The sequence below is a fragment of the Microcaecilia unicolor genome, chromosome 8, assembly GCF_901765095.1.
Source record: "Microcaecilia unicolor chromosome 8, aMicUni1.1, whole genome shotgun sequence".
Taxonomy (NCBI): Eukaryota; Metazoa; Chordata; class Amphibia; order Gymnophiona; family Siphonopidae; genus Microcaecilia; species Microcaecilia unicolor.
Window position 1 is genome coordinate 168,622,707 of NC_044038.1, and position 25,892 is coordinate 168,648,598.

General features: G+C 41.6%; 1 protein-coding gene across 3 annotated transcripts in view; it reads right to left on the reverse strand.

Annotated features, from left to right (window-relative positions):
- The window catches only part of SMAD5 (SMAD family member 5), a 60,549-nt gene extending 39,440 nt beyond the window's left edge, over window positions 1–21,109 (reverse strand). Inside the window, exons 1-3 of one of the 3 annotated variants that reach the window (XM_030211117.1) lie at window positions 21,008–21,109; window positions 10,111–10,711; window positions 2,263–2,514 (exon numbers count right to left, since the gene is read on the reverse strand). In XM_030211117.1, the coding sequence (XP_030066977.1) occupies window positions 2,263–2,514; window positions 10,111–10,513 (655 nt within the window). In that variant the 5' untranslated portion in view covers window positions 10,514–10,711; window positions 21,008–21,109. Of the gene's footprint in view, window positions 1–2,262; window positions 2,515–10,110; window positions 10,712–12,937; window positions 12,959–20,616; window positions 20,637–21,007 lie in introns of those variants that run through there. The other 2 variants (XM_030211119.1, XM_030211118.1) reach the window with 2 other exon arrangements.
- Window positions 21,110–25,892: the final 4,783 nt, after the last annotated feature.

Here is a 25,892-nt window from a genome sequence, read left to right on the forward strand (position 1 = left end):
CTGGCTGTGATGAACTAGGGCTGATACCGGGAGACCTGTACGGTCTGTGTCTCATATATGGCAATCTAGTTTAGGATGGGCTGGAAAGGGCTTAGACAGTAACTTCAGTGGCTAGAACATAAGGACAGTGCTGGACAGATTTTTACAGTCTGTGTCCCATAAATGAGAAAATGAATAGGCTGAAGTAGGCTTTGAGGGCAACTCCAGCAGTTGGAACATAAAGATAGGGCCAGGCGGACTTCTATGGTCTATGTCCCAGAAAAGCCACAGAAAGACCATAATCAAGTATATAATATCACATTCATTGTTGATTTAATCATGAATTGATAATGATTGTTACTATTAATCCTCTCTGCTTCTGGGCTGATGCGCAGACCTCAGCTCCGACATAGGCACGAACATCAGATGTCACCTGACCTACTGCTGCGTGCATGTGGCAATCTCTTAGCATACAGTGCCAGTGAATCAGAGAAGTCTTGCATATGCGTACCAGAGTGTTACAACTTCCATTCTTTCCTTGCCTGCAGTGCTACGGCTCAAACCCAGAGAGAGACTGAGAGAGCCAACAGCAATTTTTTTTTATGTACCATTAAATTCTTGCGGGACTGGGTGAGGATAGGTTAAATTCTTGTGGGGACGGTTGGAGATGGGTTAGATTCCCCACCAGGACGAATAGGGATGGGTTGGATTCCAGTGGGGACGGACAGGGACGGGTGGATTTCTGTCCCCGTGCAACTCTCCAGTGCCTATGTCTTTAAAAAAATACCAAAAAAAAAAAAAAAATTACACCCTTCCAAATAAGTATATTAAACAAACAAATGCACCCCCGTTTACTAAGCTGCACAGCGGCTGTTGCATGACAATTCCAACACAGCCCAAAGCGAATGGGCTGTGTCAGCATTAGCAAATGGGGGGGGGGGGGGGGGGGGGGGGGTACTTATTAAATAAGTTTTTCAAAAATAAGTGAGACTTTCAAAGGCATCAGATTTCAAAATGTGCAATTTTCACTAAGGAATCATAATCTGTAGTGTTAACCATAAGATCCACATATCCTGAATGGGATGTGGAAAACCAAGAGCAGAAACTAAAGATGGCTCAATTTTCAGGCTGCGATTTCTACAGACTTTGGGTCTGGTGGCCCTCCTACTAAATCGCCAATGCTGGGACCCGGAATAGCCTATCAAGATACAGAACTGCTAGCATTTTGAGAAAAAGGGAACCAGTTCTGTTGATGCAAATAACACTATGAGAATTGTTGTGCTTCAGCTTTGTAATCGCCAAAGCATCTGAACCAGATGTAGGGGAGTGGGGTGAAGAAAAAGAGAACAGCAGAAAGAAAGCACCACGTTCTCCTTGCTGGCAAAAAGGTCGATCTGAAACGTCCTGAAAGAGGGAACTCAGGACAGTTGAATTAAGGAACCGTTCCTCAAGGACAAAACACCCTGCCGAGTTCGTCTGCTGATAGTATGGCCCAGGTATCTGAGTGGCCTCCTTCTGGAATAGTCGCCTTCTAAGGCCAATGACACAACATTAAGGAGCCCTTTTACTAAGCCAAGTAAGCGCTTACAAGCACCCAACGCGCGGCAATTCTGAGTTACCGGCCGGTTACCGCATGGCTCATGCCGTAATTTCATTTTTTACCGCACTGAAAAATGTTTTTCTTTTCTGGCGTGCGGGCGGAAATCTGCATTTTATACGCATAGACCATTACCGCCTTGTTACTGAGTGAGACCTTACCGATAGGTCAATGACTGGTGGTAAGATCTCTGACCCCAAAATGGACACGTGGCAATTTTCATTTTTTTACAGGTGCTCTGAAAAATGATTTTGTGCGTGCGCCCAAAACACACGTCTACACTACTGCAGGCCATTTTTCAGTCACCTTAGTAAAAGGCCCCTAAATTTATATATTCAGCTGAATGAGTGTAATTTCACAAATTACTAAAAAAAAATAAATAAACATCTTTGTAATTTGTTTTACTCTTATATTTAGTCAGAAAACATGCACTTCAGTAATATCACCAAATTAAGTTCCCAAACTTTTCGGATACTGTCTGTAGTTTTATTGCCACTTGTGTTCTACTGCTCCTAGTTATTATTTCTATAGCACTACTAGATGTACACAGCACTGTACACAAACACACAAGAAGCAGCTGCAATCAGCTCGACATATTGCTAGGACTTCTGAAGAAAGTCTCCTGCCATACATGACAATAAAAAAAAAAAAGCCAATAAACAAGATTAGGAGTTAATGTTTCTTACCTGGCAGTTGAAATGGACTAGCTGGTCCAGAACTCGCAGGGGAGCTGGGGTACGTAGTACTGGCAGGAGATGGTGGGTAGGGGCTGTTTGGTGAGATGGGAAACGGAGTGCTGTTGGGTTGTTGGAAAGAATCCGGAAAGGTGGCATTGTGTGGCATATGTGGTTCATTGTGGCTTAAGTTCCTGAATTGAACCAGAAGACTGTGTTGGGGATTGAATTCACTATGCCTGGGAACTAGCACTGGTGGTAAAACTGAAGTAAAAAGACAAAAAAAAAAAAAAAAAAAAGAGGTTAGGAAAAGGACATATAAGTATTAGCAAATAGTTAAAAAGCTTCAACTGCTAGAGGGCAAGATGAAACTGATCTAAGAGAGTACAAAATACATCTTCTACAAAATAAACTGACTACATTATTACTCACACCACAAATCCTTTACCAAACAATTATGAAAAGAACATAATGTTTTCACCTTTGCGTATCAGGGTGAGCACCGAGACAGAAAGTGCTGCCATTTCTTCTTGTTAATACTGCAGTTAGCTGTACTAAAAGCAGAGTTACCTTGGTGCTTTCAAGCGCAGCTATTTACATTAAACAGCATAGAATATGCAATCTATCGGTGATTTCGTACACGAGACAGTTGTGTTTTTTGGCATGTGATGTACCTGCCTTTATTCATTTTTAAACAGTTGTGTTGTATTTTCTTTTACTGTACTGCTGCATTTCCCTGTTTTCGATAAATATGTTGTCTGAACATGATAATCTAGTACTACTTATTTCTATAGCGCTACTAGATGTACACAGCGCTGAATAATCGCAACAATAAAATATGAAGCAAGGGATGAACAGTCTGTAAAGTTGCCGTGTTCCACGTTAAAGGTAATAGGAAAAAAAAAAGGACAAGCTTTGGAAGGACAAAACCTTCTTCTTCTACAATACCCCCCCCCCCTCCTCCAAGCTGAAGTGCCCCAACCCCTTTAGCCTTTCCTCATATCATTCTGGTCACCTCTGTACTTTTTCTACGTCTGTTATATCTTTCTTCAGTGACCAGAACAGCACACAAATGGAACAATACAAAATCATCATGATATTCACTTAGTCTCCATTCCTTTCCTAATAATTTCTTGCATTCTATCGCTTTCTGGACAGCAGATATCAATATATTGTCCACAACACCATCCAGATGCTTTTCCTGCATGGTGACTTCTAATGTGGAGTATTACATTGTGTAGGTATAGTCAGAGTTGCTCTTCCCATGAATTGCTTTACACTTGTGCATAATAAATTTCATCTGCCAGTTGGATGCTGCTAGTTTTGCAAGGTCCTCTTGCAATGTCTCACAACCTGTTCATGATGAAGAATGTTGAATAAGTTTTCAGATGACATAGCTTAACACCTGACTTGTTCCTATTTCCAGGTTCATTTATAAAAGTTAAAAAGCAGTGGTATCAAAACACACTCCCGAAGCACTCCATTACTCACCTTTCGGCATTGAGAACATTTGACCATTCAACCGTATTCTACTTTTAGGACATTTCCTCCCAACCCATGACTTTTTAATTTCTTGACTTTCATGAGGAACTTTGTCAAATGCTTTCTGAAAATTCAGATGCACTGAACCAACTGGCTAACCTTTATCTATATGTTTATATATACCTTCAAAAAGATGTAACAGATTGGCGAGGCAAGGCTTCCACTGGTTAAGCCCACGATGGTTTTAGGCTATTAAACAATCTCACTGATTTTTTTTTCTTTATAATGCTTGCTACCATTTTGCCTAGCACTGACATCAGCCTTACTCCTGAAGACCTTCATAAAAACTGGTGTTATACCATGGGAGATTTCTGTAACCTAATAGCAGTTCTTCCTGCACTTTAGACCATATGGCACCCAATCACGTGATTTGCTGATTTTTTTTATTTATAGTTCCTCTAAATCATCACCTTTAAATATTCTGCCTTGGGCATCTCCCTTACATGTTTCTCAGTAAAGACCAAAGCAAACAATTCATTTAGACTCTGCACTATGGCCTTGTGTCTTAGTGCCTCATTTACTATTCAATCATCCAATGGCCCTAACAGGCTTCTTGCTTCAAATGTACCTAAAAAATTCTTACTATCAGTTTTTGCTGCCATTGCAAGCTTCATTTCAAATTTTCTTTGCCTGTCTTTCCAAAAGTAAAAACATCATACTAAATAGCTCAACAGGCTATAAATAGCTCAACAAGCTATAAAGGAATTAGAAAAGGTGCAGAGAAGGGCGACGAAAATGATAAAGGAATGGAACGACTCCCAATTAGGAAAGGCTGAGAAGGTTAGGGCTCTTCAGCTTGGAGAAAAGGCGGCTGAGGGGTGATATTGATAGATGTCTACAAGATAATGAGCGGAGTAGAGCGGACAGATGTGAAGCGATTGTTTACACTTTCAAACAACAACAAAACAGGGACACAAGATGAAGCTATAGAATATGGTAGATTAAAACAAATAGGAGAAAGTTTTTCTTTACTCAGCGTGTAGTTAGACTCTGGAACTCGATGCCGGAGAATGTAGTGGCAGCAGCTTGCCTTACGGAATTTAAAGGGGATTTAGACAGATTCTTGAGGGAAAAGTCCATTGAACATTATTAATTTTTTTTTTTTTTTTGGGGGGGGGGGGGGGGGGGGGGGTTGCCGGGTTTTTGAAGCCTGGATTGGCCGCTGTCGGAGACAGGATGCTGAGCTTGATGAACCCTTGGTCTTTCCCAGTATGGCGGTGCCTATGTACTTATGTAGGCACACAAACACATGACAATGCCAAATCCTTTTTTTCCTCTTTCTAGCATGGCAGGAAGATGCAGCATGGGGGCAGAAGATCATTTAAGATGAAGTAGAGCTCTTTACCATGGAAGATCCAGTACATCTCAACCCCAACTCCCTACACCTCCCAGTGGGCCAAGGAGGGAAAAACCACACTCCCCTACCCTGGGATTATCTGGCCCAGGGCACCCAAGGACCAATATTATTTACCAGATCCGGGACGGTATTTCAGTGATGTCTTGCTCCACTCCCTTAATCAGCACACTGATATAACACTAGGGATCAGGCATCACAATTTTCAAAGACAGCAAAAGGAGGAGAAAGAAACTGATGGATGCCTCCAATGTTCACTCTAAGCTACATGGTTGCATGTCTGTGCACCTTGTTTCAAAGTGCCACTCATCAGTTTTGGACTGCTGTGCAGCATCAGTGCTGTGGAAAACATGCAGCACGGTACTGTTGCCCTCCCTCTTCCCCCCAGCACTCACACCCAGCTCTACCCCTCTGCCTGAACTCATTGCCCTTCCCATGTCCCTTCCCCTTCAACTTACCCTCTTTCACCTTCTCTCACTCTAATGTTTTTTCAACAAAAGCAGGAGAGCGGCCTGCATGTCGACCATATGCCCTCCTCTGCTGTGGCCTTGACTTGTTGAATTTGAACTGCATGGGACACCACAGAGCCCCAAAGTTTAGATTCAGAAGGCAGAGCCAACATGGCCCAAATGCAGCTGTGCTCTCTTCTTCCATTTCTGCTAAAAGGTGCTAAGGAGAAATAAGATGGGAGGATAAACTGGGGAGTGCATACCAGAGGAATCACAGTGTGGCAAGGGGAGCAACTATGGTGTGTTATGATATGGTTACCAGATGATCCTAAGGAGGTTTGGGGGGGGGGGGGGGGAAGCAAGGGGGAAATGGTCAACCTTAGGATGGACACAAAAATGGAATGCCCAGTCAGAAGTAGAAAAGGAAAAAAACATTTTATTTTAAATTTTGAAATGGAATATACCAGCTTTGGGAAATGTGCATGCCTGATGTCTTTGTATCTTGCTCAGTACCAGAAGAAAATTAGGAAATGCATTCTTAATTGTCTAATGTTGCACTGCATGCAAAGTCTGGTTTATTGAGCTCTCCAGTTTAGTTTTTGTCTGCATATTTAAATTTCTAATTTGTGGTCCCATGTTCTGAATTTGGTGGGTGCCTATGTTTTGCAGGTGTGGCCAAGGTGAGTGGTTCTGCTAACATATAATTCACTGTAGGAATCTTTGGCAGTGCAGCTCGTTCTGTAATATAAATTTGCAGTGCTGCCTTTTCTTAGATAGGGCTGGAGCTGTCCAAGTCTTGACAGTACTGGTATTTTGTGTTGTAAGTACATCTTTTTAAATTGCCTAAAATAATAATCTAATAAAAAATTATATGCCTTTTTCATTTTTATGATGGAAAGTTGCCTCCTACACCTCACCCCATGCCCTGTCCTCGTGCATAATAACAGCAGTACTCACAGGGTAATGTAACTGAAAGTTTTGGCCCACAAAGGACATTTTTTTGCTCATCAACTGAGTTCTCAGAGGGAACACTTGATGCCTCTACAGAACAGGTTAATATAACTGGTATACAGAGGAAAGAGTACTGTAGCACAAAGGCTCTCTGGTTGAGCCTCCCTGGCCCAGGGTACTGAACAAGGGATACTTTTTTCCACCTCCTGTCAGTATAGTCAATCCATGTTCACTGAACAGGGCTTGGCTCGTACACTGACAGGAAAAGGAGAAAGGAAAAAAACAATTCCTTCCAATATAGTAAATGGAAGGCACAATACTATAGCAATTTCTATCAGCATACATTTTTAATGCCACGGTAATCTGCATGGCAATAGCTTACTGCATTGGATGTTTTTGCAGCGAATATATTAGACCACTCAATGCAAGATTCTAGTGCAAACTGTGTCTGGTCAGATTTGTAAAAGGGGAGTAATAAAGAAAAATCTAAGAACTCAAATCCACTGGTATAGATGATTGTTTCTTTTTAAATGTTTTTGCAAAATCCAGCAAGACAAAATTAGCAATTAAAATTCAAAAATCAATGAGCTGAGCTGCATACTTTTACATCACAGTAGTTCATTAATTTTGAATTTAAATAAATTTGTGAGTAGCAGAATTGGATACAAAGGAAAAATAGAACAGAACACAAAATATTAGGCAAGCTATAAGGATCTCTAGAAGCCTGCTTCATGAGTGAGAAATAGCAATTTGATTTTACGACATAATGCAGAATGAAAGGCAAGCCAGAAGGATTGGGACTGTCTTTCTTCTATGTTTGTGCAGCGCTGCGTACGCTTTGTAGCGCTATAGAAATGCTAAATAGAAGTAGTAGTAGTAGATTGCAAAGACCATGGAATCCTTTTCCTAGTATACCAGACACTGTTGAAAAAGGAAGATGACAACAACTGTTCCAAGTGGGATCACATAGCAATTGGCTAGAAAAATTAAGGGACAGGTTTAGACGAAGAGAGGCAGACAGGCAAAGCTGAAATAGAGCAGCCCAGAACATGAACTTGGAAAGTAATGAGAGATTAGAAGAGATGGACATGGAAAAGATTGAAAAGTGACAAAACTATGACTAGCATACAAGCGCAGGGATTACAGGAAACAGACCAAAAATATTTCACACTGGTAGTTCTATGAACCATGCCCGAGGCTGAGAGGCTTATCCAGACTGCTGTCATCTTTAGTGCCAGGACCTGGAAAGGATCTGTATGGGAATGCCTGAGTCAATCTTGATGATGTCATTTTTAAGGGCCAGCTTGAAGAGATCAAGGCGTTCCTTGGTTGAGGCATGCTGTCACAGCCATATGCCCGAACGCCACTTTGGAGCCAGGTCAGCCACTGTTTACTTTCCTTGCTACTCCACGCTGTGTGCAAATATAAATATAAGGGCAAAGGATCAGCTGCTATGCCCAAGTTAATCAAGGTTCTAAGAACAGACGTGTTAGTTTTCAAAACCAGATCTATGCATTCTAGTCCAGTCTCGGAGCAGTGGTCTGAATCAAATGCCTCAATACTGTCTTGAGTTTGAACTACCTCACCTCCATTTTTTACTTTCCCTGTTGTTCTAAGAGATAAGTCTCTCCTACATAGTTCTCTTTTCTTGAGTTTTCAATTTGGGTAACAGATGGCTTCCCCAGCTAGCTATCTGGTGGGCAAATGGGTTCTCGTGCTCTTTGGTACGTTAGCTTAGTTTCTGTGAGGAAGTAAAGCCCAAGAGATTTCACTGAGAAAACATCTAGAAAACGGAGGGCATGCTGAGAACTTTGGTTTTCCATCTGTGTGATTTCTCTAAATGTAGAAAATAAAAGTTTATAGATATGGATAATAGACTGGTCTTTGATGGAGTTTCTATCATGCAAAGAATTGAGGCATCTCGGATTAGAGACGATCTTATTCTCCATCACAACACGCAGGCACTGGAGAATCAGTATCTGTCAAAAATTTACATTTTTGAATTTTCTAATTATCCATTTGTACTTACCTGAGATTCTGTAAAATTATTTCAAGGAAGTCCTGGCTCTAACAATAATTATTAAACTGCTCGTAGATTGTGAGAAATTGTACAAGGACTTCACATGACCGGAAAATTGGGAAACCAAATGAAAGATGAAATTTAACATAAACAAGTGAAAAATGAGGCACATTTCACTCCATTTCTACTTCACCCAACATTGCTTGCAACTCCAACTCCAAAGCCCTGATTCTGGGATGTATTTAATTGAGTCCCATGGTTTTGTCCACTTTCAGTTTTGCAAGTTGTTCATAATCACTTTCTTTCATGAATACTATGGTAACTACAGCATCTCCAGTTGCATCTTTGTCAAATCATCTGTGGACCTCCTCCAAATATTTTCTTCCTGAACACCAAACAGAAGTATTGTTTGAAAAGTTCTGCCTTTCCCTTATCATTTTAGCACACTGTTTTTCCACTTTCCTTATTTCCTCCCATCTTGCCAACTCCTCCTTCAGGTACGTCCCCATTTTACTGAGGTCAACATGTTTGAAATCCAGGACTTTGATGCAACTGGACTGTACCTCTGCTTTTATATCAAACTTAACCATGTAGTAATCACTGCTGCCCAGGCAGAGACCCATTTGAACATTCCAGCGTTGACATTGCCCTGGTGGGTTCCATAAACAATTTGTCTGAGCACAGCCCCTTGTAAGGCATCCATTATCTACCTACTTCTTTCCAGATGGGATATCCAATCCATATCCTGTAAAGTCATTTAATATAACCACCTCTTTGCAATATCACTGATCTGCTCTCTGACCCATTTAAGTTGGAGGTCTGTAGGTTACACGTGTATGAATAATTGTAATTGTTTTTATCTTAGTACTGTAAGCTGCCATAATGGAATAAAAAACTAAAACTAAGACGTTTTGAGCTAGACCTGTTTTTATAACAAATAAGGCACAAAAGGTGCCCTAAATGCCCAAATAATCACTGGAGGGAATCAGGAATGACCCCCCCCCCCCCAAATAGGTCACTGATCCCCCCCCCTCCTAACCCCCCAAAATAAAAATATGACTTAACAGCCTCTATATCAGCCTCAGATGTTATTAGCCAGGTCTATAAGAGCAGCATGTAGGTCGCTAGAGTAATGTAGTGATCGGTGCAGTGAGCTATGGAGTGGAGGACTAGGGTCCCTATCCCCCTCTACCTGGTGGAAACTATGACCCCTCCTAAAAGTCATCAAAACCCTACTGTACCCACATACAGGTGCCCCCTTCACCCATAAGGGCTACTGTAGTTATTTACAGGGGGGGGGGGCAGTAGGTTTTGGAGGGCTCAGGGGGCAAGATAAGGGAGCAAAGGTGAGATGTGTACCTGGGAGCATTTTTACGAAGTGCACAGAGACACTCAAAGCTTAAACAGCATGAAGGCCAAAGAGCCAAGTTTCTCAGCTGTAGGCTGGTTTGAAACTCCACTACTGCACAGGTTCTGGGTTTGGAAAACAGCCTGAAATTGTGTTCACTGGAGAACGAGTAAGGAGGACGCAACCATGAACATACCTGGACTCTCCACCCTTTTGTAGTGATATGGGTTAATGCACACTTCCTTTTGCTTTGATCCGAAAGGAAACTCACACACATCTAATGGTTTTAGCTCATGATGGCTCTGCAGGTCAGGCCAACGCCAGACACGACAGTATATTACATGTGGCAGGCCTTTTCTGTGGGACACTTGAAGTCGGCCATCTAAAGAACGAGGAATAGTAACACACTTGCTAGGCTGACCAGGACTGCTCAATGCCTTTTCCAACTCTTCCATTGCACCTTTCTTCTTTTTCAGCTTTTTAACCAAGGCATCCACTGCCTTTTCTGCCCACTTCTCTTCTTCATCTCCTTGTTTCCAACCCAGTAAGCGCTTTACAGCTGGGCTAGTAAAAGAGAACAAACTGGCCATTGACGTCATTGGATACAAATGTCCCAGAAGCCTTCTTTATAAGAAAGAGCAGGGGCTGCTAAAAGCAGCTAGCAGAACTGTTAACACAATGTGTTATAAAATAGTTCGAGAAGAATTAAATGAAAAAGTGCCCGCTGTCAATCATCAATAGACTCATTCTGCATAAAGATTATATTCGGCTGATGTCACACTTCTCAAAATGTGTGCCTGTAAATAAATAAATAAATAATGGTGAGACTACATAATCTTATTTAGAAAATATAAACCGTTTTTTGTTTTGTTTTTTTTTAAATCTTTGAAGGTTGTGTAACTCAAGCTCATTATTAGATTCTCAAAAGAAAAAAAATTAAATAGAAATGCATGCAAATAAATTATAGAGCACAATTTATAAGAAAAACTGCAACGATGACATCTGTAAACACATCAAACTGAACAGAAGATCTTACTGCATATTTGTCACCCCCCCCCCCCCCCTTTACTAAGGGGTCCTTTTACTAAGGTGTGCTGAAAAATGGCTTGTAGTGTAGGCACGGGTTTTGGGCACACGCCAATCCATTTTTCAGCACACTTGTAAAAAAAGGTCATTTTAAAATTTTTGCTGAAAATGGACGTGCAGCAAAATCAAAATTGCCGTGCATCCATTTTGGGTCTGTGACCTTCCCGCCAGCCATTGACCTAGCAGTAAAGTCTCACGCGGTAAGCACCTATGCACGCCAAATGCAACAAAGGCACCAACAGCCTTCAAAAACCCTTCGTTCCTTAATCACTGTTCCTAATATGATGATTGCTCCAAGATTAAGGAACGGGGACTCACTGTTCCTAATACGCTGAGCTACTTTTTTTGTAGAACATTTTGAACCCCGATGAGGCACTGCCCGTGTCATGTCTATACTGGAATATTGATTTTTACCATTAAAGTAAATGTGTCCCGTTTTTTGAAGGCTCTTGGTGCTTTTTGTTGTATTTTGGACCCTTTTTGTACTTTGAACACTCTCTGGATTGTTTCAAAAAACTGATACCTAAAAATCTGTGCACACACCATTATTAGTCATTCTTTGGTATCCTCTAGCTCTGAGAGGCCCTTTTACCAAAACTTAGTACGGCTGAGGAGACAACGAAGAGTTAAGTGATCCGACTTGCCCACGGTCACAAGGAACAGCAGAAGATTTGAACCTGGTTTCCTTGGGTCCCAGCCTGCCATTCCACTCAGTCTTGTTCTCTATTCCTTTCAAATGATTCTTAACATTGTATTTGCTTTTTCAGCACCTGTTAACCACAATAACTATGATATTTTTATTTACAGCGACTCCTAACTCAGAACCCAGCATTTTATACCTCTGGTTGGGATTACCTTTTCTTATGTGCATCACTTTGCACTTGTACACACTGAACTTCATCTGTTATTCAAATGCCCGGAGGCATATTTTCAAAGCACTTAGACGTAAAATGTTTCATATGTAAACTATGAAATTTTGTAAGTGCTTTGAAAATGAGACCCAGGTCTCCTAGAGGGGCATAATCGACGCGAACACCCATCTCCATGGGCGTCTATGTCCGAAAACGGGTATGTGAAGAGGCGGGACAGACCGTATTTTCGAAAAAGATGGGCGTCCATCTTTCGTTCCGAAAATACGGTTTGGACGGACCAAATGCCATGGATTTGGTCCTTTCTGAGCTGGGCGGTTTTTTTTTTTTAGCTATAATGGAAACTAATAACGCCCAGCTCAGAAACGTCCTAATCCAAGTCATTTGGTCGTGGGAGGGACAAATGTACAACCCTACCATAGCTCTTAGGGGTGAAGGGGGCAACTACATGTGGGTACAGTGGGTTTTAGAGGCCTCCCATTTACCACCACAAGTGTTACAGGTGGGGGGGGGGGGGGGGGTGATGGGCCTGGGTCTGCCTGCCTGAAGTGCACTGCAGTACCCACTAAATGTGCTCCAGGGACAGGACTTGTTGCTGCTGTATAACCTTGGCACAGCAGTTCACACCTGAAGACTAATCTCGCTGAAAACGTCCTTTATTTGAATAAGCACGTTTACTCAACTGCGGATCAGAGGTTGTGCCCCACTGGCAAAGAGTCTCCCTGGTACTGAGATTAGCAGTAGGTCCGAGCTGGCAGAATGGTGTACAATGTCCTCTTTCAGCAACATTCAAGGTAAAACCTAAGTGCTGTAACGTGGCTAACACATGAAAGGGATCTAAAACTGTCTTACACAAATGGCCACTACCTCATGGACTACCGGAAACAAAACAGGGCACACTCTGACCCAGTAAACAGAGGGAAAAGCACCATGGGAGTAGAGCCTACCAACTACCAACATCATGAGCATTTAACACAAGCTACTGGAATCACCCATACCCTACACCCACCACAATGCATTGCTGATGTGACTCTGCAGTGCCCTTAACAGAAAAGGTGTCACACTCACCCGAGACCCACATCAGAACCAGGGAAAGGCTGTCAGAGGATAAAACACATTCTGCTGTCATGGAGGTGGGTACGGCTTTTGAGGCTGGCATACAGGCTGGGAAAAAAAGTTTGTAAAGTGGGTTTTTTTTTGGTGGGAGGGGGTTAGTGACCACTGGGGGAGTCAGGGGAGGTGATCCCCGATGCCCTCCGGTGGTCATCTGGTCAGTTGGGGCACTTTTTTGGGACTTGGACTTGAAAAAAAGGGTCCAAATAAAGCGGACCAAATTCTCGTCATAAATGCCCTTCTTGTTTCGATTATCAGCTAAAGACTCCCATCTCTCCTCGGCCGATAACCACGCCCCAGTCCCGCCCCCATGATGTTTGATCGTCTCCGTGACGGACTGCAGTTGAGGACGCCAAAAATCGGGTTTCAATTATACCGATTTTGGCGCCCACAGGAAAAGGACGCCCATTTCCCGATTTGGGTCGAAATATGGACGTCTTTCTCTTTCAAAAATAAGCTGGCTAGTCTCACAAGATCCTTTTGTGATTCTTCATAATCCTCTACTGCATTATTTTGACCATGCAATCTACTCAAATGATAAATTCAAACTCAGAACTGGTGTTTTGCATGTTGGGGCCTAAGAATACTTAACATCTGGTTATTTAAAGGCTTAGATGTCAGTCCAACTCAAGCAAAACAATATCAACCAATGCTGGACCAATAAATCACCACACAAATAAACCTGTGTATAGGAAAAAAATGGGAGGGAAAGGTCTCATAAGTTACCAGGTCGACACTCCACTCATTCAAATTTTAAGGAGTCATATTCAAAACCTTCGGTGATTGGTGTAATTTTTATTTATTTGTAACACCTTGCATCCCACATTTTCCCACCTATTTGCAGGCTCAATATGGCTTACATAGTACCATTGAGGTGATCACCAATATCGGTATGAACAAATACAAAGTGAAGTTGTGGTAAAGTTCGTGCGTGAGAGTCAGATTTAGGAATCATAAGGAGGAAGAGATAATTTATGTCCAAACGAGTTTTGGTTTTATTGTGTTGCAGAGTTGAGGCATTTAAGTTGGGTTGTTCGGGTATGCCTTTTTTGAACAGGTAAGTTTTTAGTAGTTTCCGAAAGTTTAAGTGGCCATATGTTGTTTTCACGGCGTTTGGTAGTGCGTTCATAGTTGTGTGCTTATACAGGAGAAGCCAGATGTGTAGGTTGATTTGTATTTGAGTCCTTTGCAGCTTGGGTAGTGGAGATTTAGGTAAGTTCTTGTTGATCTTGATCTGTTTCTGATTGGGAGGTCTATGAGGTCTGACATGTATCCCGGGGCTTCAGCGTTGATGATTTTGTGAACGATTATGGGAGCCAGTGTAGTTTCTCTCATAGGGGTTTTGCGCTTTCAAATCTTGTTTTTCCATATATGAGTCTGGCTGCTGTGTTTTGGGCACTTTGGAGTTTCTTTATGATTTGTTCTTTGCATCCCGCAAAATTCCATTGCAGTAGTCTAGGTGGCTTAGTATCATTGATTGTACCAGTTTGCAAAATATTTCCCTCGGGAAGAATGGTTTCACTCATTTGAGTTTCCACATAGAGTGGAACATTTTCTTTGTTGTGGCTTTCAAGTGTGAGATTTCGATCGATTGTAACTCCGAGTATTTTCAGGCTATCTGAGATAGGGAGGGTGTAGTCTGGGGTGGTTATGTTGGAGGGTTTGTTCGTGTTATATTGGGATGAGAGGATTAGACAGTGTGTTTTTTTGGTGTTAATTTTAGTCGAAATGCGTTCACCCATGAGTTCATGATGTTCAAGCCGAGTATGATTTCTTTGATTTCTGTTAGGTCATGTCTGTAAGGGATGTATAATGTGACATCGTCTGCATATATGAAAGGGTTAAGACCTTGATTGGTTAAAGATTTGGCTAGTGGGATCATCATTAGGTTGAAAAGGAGCGGAGAGAGTGGTAATCCTTGATACTCCAGTCTGTTTTCCATGGTGATGATATATTCGAGTTTGATTTCACTTGATATGTTCTAGTTGGTAGGAAACCCTTGATCCAGCTAAGTACACTTCCACCAATCCCAAAGTATTCTAGGATGCTTAGTAATATATTGTGGTTTACCATGTCGAATGCACTAGACATGTCGAATTGTAGGAGAAGTATGCTTTTACCTGTTGCTATTTGTTGTTTGAATTTGACTAGTAGAGTGATTAGTACTGTTTCGGTACTGTGGTTGGAGCAGAATCCTGATTGTGATTCGTGTAGTATTGTGAATTTGTTTGTGTAGTCAGTGAGTTGTTTGGTTTCTATGCTTTCCATCAGTTTGACTACCAGTGGAATTGATGCTACTGGTCGGTAGTTGATATCGTCTGTTTTTTTTCTTGGTATCTTTTGGTATTGGGGTAAGTAGGATGTTGCCATTTTCCTTTGGGAAGAGACCATGTTGAAGCCTGTAGTTTAAGTAGGATGTGAGGTCTACTATGAAGCGGTGGGGAGCGAATTTTAATAGGTAACTGGGGAGACATCCAATTTACAGTGAGTCTTGGAGAATATTAATCGCTTGGTCGACTGTTTCAGTGGTGAACGGAGCGAAGGTTGTCCAGAGTCTGTCCGCTAGGTATTCGCCAGGGATTGGGTCCATACACTCGAAGAAGTTATCGATGTCGGTGGTGTTCTGAGATAGCGTGTTGCGTAGATTTACAATTTTTTTGTTGAAATATTTGGCAAGTGCATCTGCAGATGGGGTGTTTGTGTTAGCTGTGGTGACAATGGTGGTGTCTAGTAATTTGTTCACGAGTTGGTATAGTTTTTTCGTGTCTTGGTAGTCGGGCCCTAATTTGGTTTTGTAATATGACCTTTTGGCTTGTCTTGATGCATATTTGTATTTTCTTTGAATTTGTTTCCATGTGTTGAGTGATTGTTCATCTTTTAATTTTTTCCATGCTCGTTCAAGCTTCCTGGATTGTGCTTTTAGTTTTTTTAGTTCTTCGTTGTACTATGGTATTGAATTTTGCCTACATGATGTTCTTGTTTGTAAGGGTGCTATTTCGTCTAGTATGTTTTTGCATCTTTTGTCCCAATCTGAGAGGTAGTATGTAGAGTCCGTTTGTGCTGTCCATTCATTATTGTACACTTGGTGCCAGAATGTTTTCGGGTCTATTTGGCCTCTTGTGTTGTATGTTGTGTGTTCATGTATGTGGTGTGACCTCTTTTTCCACCATAGTAGAGATAGGTATAATTTGTAATCATTGACCAGAAAACCCCCCTTCCTTCCAAAAACTAATAACGTGCACAAAGTATTGCTCAATTAAAACTGTGCTGAGTGACCGGCGGTATGCTAACAGAGCAGTGTGGTACTTATCCTTAGCTCCACAAATCCCGATGGACATCCATTTTGCCATCGCTTTGTCAATTCAATTTTGAGTTGTTAAATGTTCACCATTCTTTGAAGAGTGACTTTCAGACTAAAAATTTGTTTTAGGTTTCAAGCCCCAATCCCTTAAAGTGATGGTGAAACAGATGTTCGTCTGGATTTGTGGAACTAAGGATAAGTACCACACTGCTCTATTAGCATACCGCTTGTCACTCAGCACAGTTTATATAATTAATTGAGCAACACTTGTGCACGTTACTAGTTTTTGGATGGAAGGGGGGGGGGGGGGGGTCTGGTCAATGATTACACCAAATACTGAAAGTTTTGAATATGGCTCCTTAAAATTTGAATGAGTGGAGTGTCGAGCTGGTGACTTCTGACCTTTTCCCCCCATTCTTTTCCTATACACAAATGTATTTATTTGTATGATGATTTATTGGTCCAACATTGGTTGATATCGTTTTACATGTTGGGGCCTCAGAACGTATTGGTACACTGCTCCTTCTTCAGCTTTGAGCAGGCTTGGGGCCCAGGGTATTTGCCCTGCTTGCATCTCAGATTTAAAGTTTTTATATTCACAAAAGACAATACCGGAAGGACTGCCAGAAGATGCAGTGTTTATAATTTTAGAAACTGATGTACTAGCCAGCGATATTTCCCATGGGTTAGTGGCCTGTTTCTCAAATTTGCTACAGATGTAAATAAGTTCAGGAGCAAACTTGCAGGAGAAACTCTGCTGTAGGGCCAAGCATTAAAAAAAAAAAAAAAAACATGTTCAAATCTGCTAATAGTCATGTTGGTCTTTCATATACTGCATTCTTTTTTGAAGCACTGTACATCACTTTGGGCAGTCACAACTGTTAGAGCCAGGAACATTTTAATAAATATTTTAAATAACTTATTAACTATACCTTAATGAGTTATACCTATCTTTTGCAAAAACAGCCCCATGTGTGCTTTTGCTGAATTCTGTATTAAGCAGTCTCCCATAACGTTGTATAATAGCCAATTAATGAAGAATTTTATTAAACTATCATGCACAGCAGACGATGCATGCAAATCTTACAATTTTTATGAAGGGAAACTGACAAAGTTATTTCACAAAAGGGGACTTTTCATTTAAAAGAAATGCAGTGCATGTTTTTTTCTCAAAGAGCCCCAAATAAGTTCAGAGTCAGAGAAGGAATTTTGAATTTAGCTCACACTTTTTCCAGTCCCACCTCAAGGCATGTTACAATCAGGTACAGGAGATATTTTCCTGTCTCTAATGGACTTATAATCTAACCGTTTAGACACATTTATATGATTTGCAATATATCAAAAAAACTGAAAATTTAAGGGACCCTTTTACTAAGCTTCATTAAAAAAATGGTCTGCGTTATGACTAGTGCATGAGTTTCCCATGCGCTGAGGACACTTGTAATGCAGCTGTAAAATAGCCACATTTTCCATTTCCTCAGTTAATAATCATGTGCTAATTTCCCCAATTAGTGCATGGCCATAAGCATGGGAGCCCTGTTTACTAAGCTGCGCAGTAGGCACGCAAACTCATTAGCACACACTAATGCTAGAGGCACCCATAGGAATAAAATGGGTGCCTATCATTAGTGCAAGCTAAAATGTTAGCACACCTACAGCGCAGCATGGTAAACAGGGCCCCTATTTTCTAAGCAACTTTGTAGCTAAACTAACCGATTAACACTGGGCATGCCTACTCTCCACCCCCCAAAAACATGCCCTCCCCAGTGTTAAAAAATAAAAAGTATTTTTCAGCACATGGGAAGCGCATGCAGATCTGAAACTATCACGGGATACCTGAGCACATCCTGCGTAAGCATGCATCAGTGCTTACCGCAGTTTAATAAAAGGGCCCCTAAGTTTGTACCTGACGCAATCGAGACTGAATTTTTGGGGTCAGGGGGCCACTAGGACCGTTTTATGGGATGGGGGAGGATGAGGGAATCCTCCACACCCACATTACATCTTTACACCAGACTTGAGCTAGCATAAATATTCACTGCTACAAGAGTAAAACTGCACTAGTGCAGATATATATATATATTTTTTTTTAACCACAATGGAAACAATTTAATGTATGTTTTAAGTCACACCTTTTCAGCAGCAGCTCAAGGTGAGTTACATTCAGGCACACGAGAAATTTCCCTGTTCCTGGAGGGCGCTTTTACTAAAGCTTAGCGTGTGCTGTATGTTCTATTTTACACCGATGGGCCACGTGGCACTTAGTACATACTAATATCTGTATATGTGCACTAAGCTTTAATAAAAGGGCCCCCGAGACAATGGAGGTTTAGGTGACGTGCTCAAAATCACAAGAAGCAGCAGTAGTGGGATTTGAACTCAGCATCTCTGGTTTTCAGCCCAGTGTTCTAATGACTAGGCAACCATATATCTTCACTCCACTACCATTTAGCACAGTGTTTCTATACTGATTTTTCTTAAGTGATCTTTCTTTGCCATCAGAAATAAGATCAGTGCAGGAAAATCAAGCATACACTGCTGAGCAATAGAATACAAAATTCTGCTTGCCCTCTCCAGCATTTGAAAAATGGAGACGCATAAAAACCAATCTTAAAATGCATTCCAATGGTAGTGTAAAATGGAAGGGGTAATCTGATAAGAGTGCTCTAAAGCAGCATTCCCCAAGCCCGGTCCTGGACTACCCCTTCCCAGTCAGGTTTTCAGGATATCCACAATGAATATGCATGAACTTGATTTGCATACATTGCCTCCATTATATGCAGATCTCTTTCATACATATTCATTGTAAATATCCTGAAAACCTGACTGGGAAGGGGTACTCCAGGACCGGACTTGGGAAACACTGCTCTAAAGGTAGCAGACTGAAAGTTTATGGTACACAGAGACTGATGTACTAAATCATAACTTCTGTCACAAATGGAAGCCAATGAAAAAAATATCAGCATCATGGGACGGGGGAGCTTGAGCTTTTTTTCACCTGTATGGTCCATCTGTAAAAAGAATTAGCAAAACGGTGCCCCATTTGCGTTAATAGTGCTTGCAGTAAGGAAGCTACTGGCACTTAAAAGCAAGCAAAGCTGCTCATTAATGATTTTTTTTAAATGTACATAGACTTCAGTCCAATATTTGCAATCAAAAAACTAAAGCTCAAGAGGTACAGTTATTGCTAATTTTCACAATCTTTCTAAGCAGTTCATTTGCATGCACAGAAAAACTGCACAGGCAATTAACCCACAGGAAGAGACAATTAAGCCACAGGAAATCCAACAGGATAGTTCATCAGGGTAAGAAAACTGTTTAACAACACTATGATCCATTCATTCGCACTAATTGTCACCTTCTGATCACTCTCTAGCACATCAAACCCTCAACCCCCTTCAGAGTAGTAATGGAATACATTTTATGTGATTCAATTCTATTTCCTGGCAATAATTTTCTGCTTATTCCCCTCTGGCCTTTTGAATGGAAGGTTAGCTCCAGAAAAATTAAGCCACCAAAGACTACGATTTATCTTTTTTTGTTTTGCATCCATTTCCTTGCATGAACTGTTGTGAAACCCAAAGAAAACAATTATTGCCTAGGCTCGCGAACAACCACTTCGTTTCAGCTTTGAAGTAGACCCCTTATACTTTAGTAAAGATCAGCTTTCCGACCAATGGAGCTCTGCTGTGGCAGGAATATTTTTCAGTGTAGCCCAGCTTTCCCGACTGATGATAAAGCAGAGCAGGAGGGATAAAGAAAGAGAGAAAGTTGTTCATCCTTCCCTTTCTCCAGGAATGAAAAATGCAAAACATGCCAGTCGTTTCCACACCCCTAACCAACTTTTTTTCGATTAGGGCTGAATGATATAGACAGTGTATTTCTGCTATAAAGAACCAAACTCTTCGTAGATACCAGACCCCCTCCCCTCACACACTACTACTTAACATTTCTACAGCGCTACTAGGGTTACGCAGCGCTGTACAGTTTAACAAAGGAGGACAGTCCCTTCTCGGAGCTTACAAACATCTTCCCCCCCCCCAAAAAACATCTTCCCATTATTCCTTTATCCCCCCAACAATCGTCCCATTATTCCTTCATCCCCTTCCCAAAACACTTTTCTTATTCCTTCACCTTCTCCCCCCCCCAAAAAAAAAACACTCTTCCCATTATTCCTTCATTCCCAACATTTCCCATTATTCCTTCATCCCCCTTCCCAAATTTTCTTATTCCTTCACCCCCCCCCACCCAAAAACCCCCACTCTTCCCATTATTCCTTCATCTTCCCAATCCCCCCCAACATCAGACATTTGCGAGGGGAAGAGGCAGATACCCAGGGAAAGGTGGCGTAACAGGAGGGGCGAATAAGAGGTTTAAAAAAAAAAAAAAAAAAAAAGGCAGTAGCAAGGCCTCTCCCCCCCCCCCCCCGTCTTCGCGAACAAATGTCGGCCAAGCGCTGTCCCCCCCCTATCCGTTAATTCCATTTCATCCCCCCGCAGATAACTCCGTCCGCCACAAAATTCCAAACTTTCCCTTAAGAAGCGCCATGTCGGCAGATTTCAGGAGACAAAAAAAAGAGTTCCATCCACCCCCCCCCCCTCCCTCCTGGAACTACTTCACCGGGCTAACAAGTTTGCTGAAAGGGCAGGGAGAAAGGTGAAAAGACGCTCGAGACGCCGTGACTCTTCGAAAACACTGAAAGCAAGAGACGAGACACACTTTACCTTTCCGTAGGACGCTCAGCCCCGGGGCTCTTTTCACATGCGCGTCTGCAGCGCAGGCGACAGTCAATCAGCGAGCGTGCGGGGGCCGGCAGGACGCGTTGCGTATCCCTCCGCCGGATGAGGCGGCTTCTGCGGCAGTAAGCTATTCCCAGAACAAAGGGGCGGCGACAGCGCGGTGGCGGCTGAAACGTCATGACGCACGTCGGCGAACGGGTAAGTTTAAAAAGTGGTGTCTTTTAGCACGGTGTAAACAAACATAAGTAAAAGTCGCAGCTTCCAACAAGGAAGACATGGAAACATCAAATCGTTCTTGGATACAGAGTGAAATCAGAACATCTGTTGGTTTTCTGGAATGCAAGTACATTAAAACAGATGATAAGACAGTCAACAATATAATAATTCCTACAAACCAAAATTATATTTAATCATAAAAATACTGAGAATTAACATTTTAACGCTGCATTAGACCTAATAAGTATTACCCCTGCATAAATTTGATATACTGAGTGGATGTATGTTATGGAAGCATGTTATTTTATACTGTATATTCAATGTTACAATTTGTTGATTTCCAACATGTTGGGCACCACATAACCCTCACTGAGAAGAAATAATACAAAAATACACATAGGGCTGAAGTTTTCGTAATCTATAGCAAAATGTCACATCCATGGTCACTAGAATGCCTTTCTTTAGCTAGTTAAGAGAATGCAGTGGTTCTCGCAGCTTTCTTGGGGGCCCACTGACCAGTATTTATTTATTAGGATTTATTTACCGCCTTTTTGAAGGAATTCATTCAAGGTGCTGTACAGTAAGAATAGATCAAACATGAGCAGTAGGCAATTGGAGCAGTAAAAATATTTGAACAACAATACAAAGTATGGCATGGTATACTACTTACAATGTCAACACAATATATACTAGAACATTATAATTGGTAGTGAGGGGTAAGGCAAAGTTGTACCATATAGATGAGTAAGAAAGTAGGAAGAATCAGAAAGTTAGGTGATTGATCTAGGGTAGGAGTGGATAAACATGTCCCGCCGCAGCCCGAGTCAATCCTTATGTGTGTGAGTGAGACTAACAAGTTAGTTACTTCTTCCATTAAAAGCTTGGTTGAAGAGGCAAGCTTTCACCTGCTTCCTGAAGTAGAGGTAGTCTTGTGTTAAGCGGAGCCCTTCAGGCAATGCATTCCAGAGTGTGGGGGCTACTCCGGAGAAGGCTCGCTTGCGGGTATCACATCGTGTAATGTCTTTTGGAGAGGGTGTAGTTAGTGAAAGTCCTTGGGAAGACCTTAGTGTCCTTGGCGGTGTGTGGAGGATCATCCTATTCTTCAGATAGTCAGAGCCATTTCCTTTCAGGGCCTTGAAGATAGAGTTTTAAATTTAGCCCTGTATTGTACTGGTAGCCAATGAAGTTTTTGCAAAAATGGTGTGATGTGGTCACATCACTTGCAACCTTCTATGAGTCTTGCTGCTGCATTCTGAATCAACTGGAGCTGGTGCAGGCCCTTTGTAGTCAGACCATTGTATAGTGCATTGCAGTAATCCAGTCTTGATGTTACTATGGAATGCCCAACTGGGATAAGATTTAACTTCTCGATGTATGGAGAGAGGCTGCATAGCTGTTGCAAATAGTAGAAGCAGCTCTTGAAGGTTGCTTGGATTTGGGGAATCAGAGTAAGTGTTGAATTTAACTGTATTCCAAGGTTCCTGACTTGTGATTTGAGGCGGAGTTCATACTTCCCAAAAGGGTTTTTGATGTCAGGTATGTATCCACTTGTGTTAGGGACCCAGAGAAGCTTGGTTTTACTTGGGTTCAGGCAAAGTTCGTTGTGTTTAGCCCATTCTTGAATTGATGTTAGACAAGTGATCAGTTTATTCAAGGCTGTAGGTAAGTCAGGTTCCATGGGTATGAGTAGCTGCACATCATCCGCATAGATGTAGAAATGAGTGTCCATTGACCGAATCAGCTCAGCTAGTGGCTTGAGGTAGATATTGAACAGAATAGGTGACAGTATTGATCCTTGTGGTACCCCGCAGGTTTTCATGATAATTACAATGAATAGGCACGAGTGAGATTTGCATGCTTATTACTTCCATTATATGCAAATGTTTCTTATGCATATTCATTAGGGATTGGGGTTTGCAGGGCAAAAATTTTCACTTTTTTTATGGGATTTTTTTTTCTTTTGTTCATTTATTTTCATTTCCAGGTAATGTCATCAGTAGTATGCAGTGTCTTGTAATAGTACAGTCATTGGTCAAATAGTGCATGCTATGTAAAACACAGAGAAAAACCTGACATTGAGTTTATAAAGGCACAAATCGACATGGGAAATGGTGTTGACATTTCCAACGTCGTTTCAAATGAATGCACATCCCTTTTAGGGATATTCTGAAAAGCTGACTGGCTGGTGGTCCCTCCAGGACAAGTTTGAAGTAGTGGACATACACCGATGAGTTTATTCACTACTATAGAACTTCATGTATCTTTGTTGTTAATGACACTTAGGTGAGATGCACTGAGCTTGCTTTTCCTATACACACCAAGGGATAATATCATAAGTATTTGAGCAGTAGAAAAGCATTTTGGACTAGATTCAGTAAATGGCGTTCTTTATGGAATAACATTTAGTGCTGGGTCATTTTTTGGGGGAGCCCTTACCGCTACCCATTGAGGTGGTGATAGGGGCTCATGCACTAAACTGGAGGTAACCGATCAACACGCGGCACTGCCCGATTCCCGCCGGGTACACACCCGGCTAGATAAGATGGTATGCTGGGGTTGGGAACTACCACCGGGCTGCTGCGGTAGCCCGACAGTACTTCCTTTTTGGCAAGCGGGAATCCTACATTGGGCTTACAGCCGATTTGTAAAGGGGCACCTAAGTGCTTTAGAAATGAGCCCCATCTTGTATAATGGATGTCTGGGCCAAAAGTAGAGAGAATCTGATCCAAATGAACATCATTTGGGGTTTTATAAAAAACTGGGGGGTTCTTTTACTAAGGTGCGCTGAAGAATGGCCTGCGGTAGTGTAGGCGCGGGTTTTTGGCGCACACAGAATCATTTTTCAGCGCGCCTGTAAAAAAGGCCTTATTTTTAATTTTTTGCCAAAAATGGACGTGTGGCAAAATGAAAATTGCTATGCGTCCATTTTGGGTCTGAGACCTTACCGCCAGCCATTGACCTAGTGGTAAAGTCTCACGTAGTAACCGGGTGGTAATGACCTACGCACGCCAAATGCCACTTGGTGCGTGTCCAATACACGCGGCAGAAAATAAAAATTATTTTTTGGCTGCGCATATCGCACCAAAAATGAAAACACTACAAGAGCCATGCAGTAGCCGGGTGCTAACTACATTTTGTCTGCGTTGGGCACACGTAGATGCTTACGCAGCTTAGTAAAAGGGCCCCTGTGTGTAAGTGATGAATATGCGGCAAGTGGACAGAGTCTGACTGAAATGACTATTATTTGAGTTTTACAGGAAATTATGAGGCACTTTTACTAAAGTGTGGTGAAATTTAATTTTAGCACATTGTAGCATGGGATTTTTCTGCATGAAACCAGACTTAACAAAGCAATTTGTAGAACATTCCTCTAATTTGCAAATTAACTTGGGAGCATTTACCGCTAAGTGCTCCCAGGAGAACCCTGGGTGATCTGGTTAGCACGTGCTAATCCTAGCATGCTAGCTGGATAACATGGGCATGCCCACTCTCCACCCATGACACACCCCTTCCCAAAAATATGTTCCAAAAATAGATCATGAGATACCACATGCTAACAGGCAAAATACCACAAAATGCTTTGACATGTTTTGCATTAGCCTGTAATAAAAGCAAGTTTCAAGCATTAATTTCTTTTTTTTTTATTCATTACAATATCTTTATAGAAGTAGAGGCATAACTTTTCATTTAACCCTCATATAATCTGATTGTTAAATTGATCTGAATTTCTTTTTAAGCAAAGCAATTCACAGATTTAAATAAATAAATAAATGTTGATATGCACAGATATTTATAGCAACGGGGAAGCAATGGATCAAGTTGCATCTCTATTTTCATTGAAACAGTGGCATAAACATGATGTAACCCATAATATTAATTTGATGAGAGGTGTAATCCTGGGTATTTTGCAGATTAATTAACCTTGGCATTACAGTGATAGAGTCCTTGACCCAAGCTTGAACTATTACAGAAGCTCAGAAGAGCAGATAATTATGTTATTTCTGTGCTCCATTCATTACTATTGTGAATCTTTTTTTTTTTTGTAATTTTTGTCTCTAAACACAACATACATTTTAAAGAGGAGCAATACAAGTGATTAGGGGCCCTTTTACTAAGCCGCACAGGTGCCTACGCATGCCCAACTTGCGTCAATTTGGAATTACCGCCCGGCTACCGCGTGGCTCGGGTGGTAATTTCATTTTTTACATGCACCAGAAAATAACTTTTATTTTCTGGCGCGCAGCACTAACCGGGCAGTAAAAGGCATTCTACGCGCATAGACCGTTACCGCCCGGTTAACACATGAGTCTTTACCGCTAAGTGAATGGGTGGCAGTAAGGTCTCAGACCCAAAATGGACGAGCTACAATTTTCCTTTTGCTGCACGTCCATTTTCAGCCAGAATAAAAAATAAGGCATTTTTTTTTTTACAGGTGTGCTGAAAAATGGATCTGCGCGCATCCAAAACACGTGCTTACACTACTGCAGGCCATTTTTCAGCGCACCTTAGTAAAAGGACCCCTAGACCTTAGGTAATTGGCTGAGTTGTGTGCTTGGCATGTCACTGTTCATATATATATATATATATATATGTGTGTATGTGTATATATATATATACAGTGGGGGAAATAAGTATTTGATCCCTTGCTGATTTT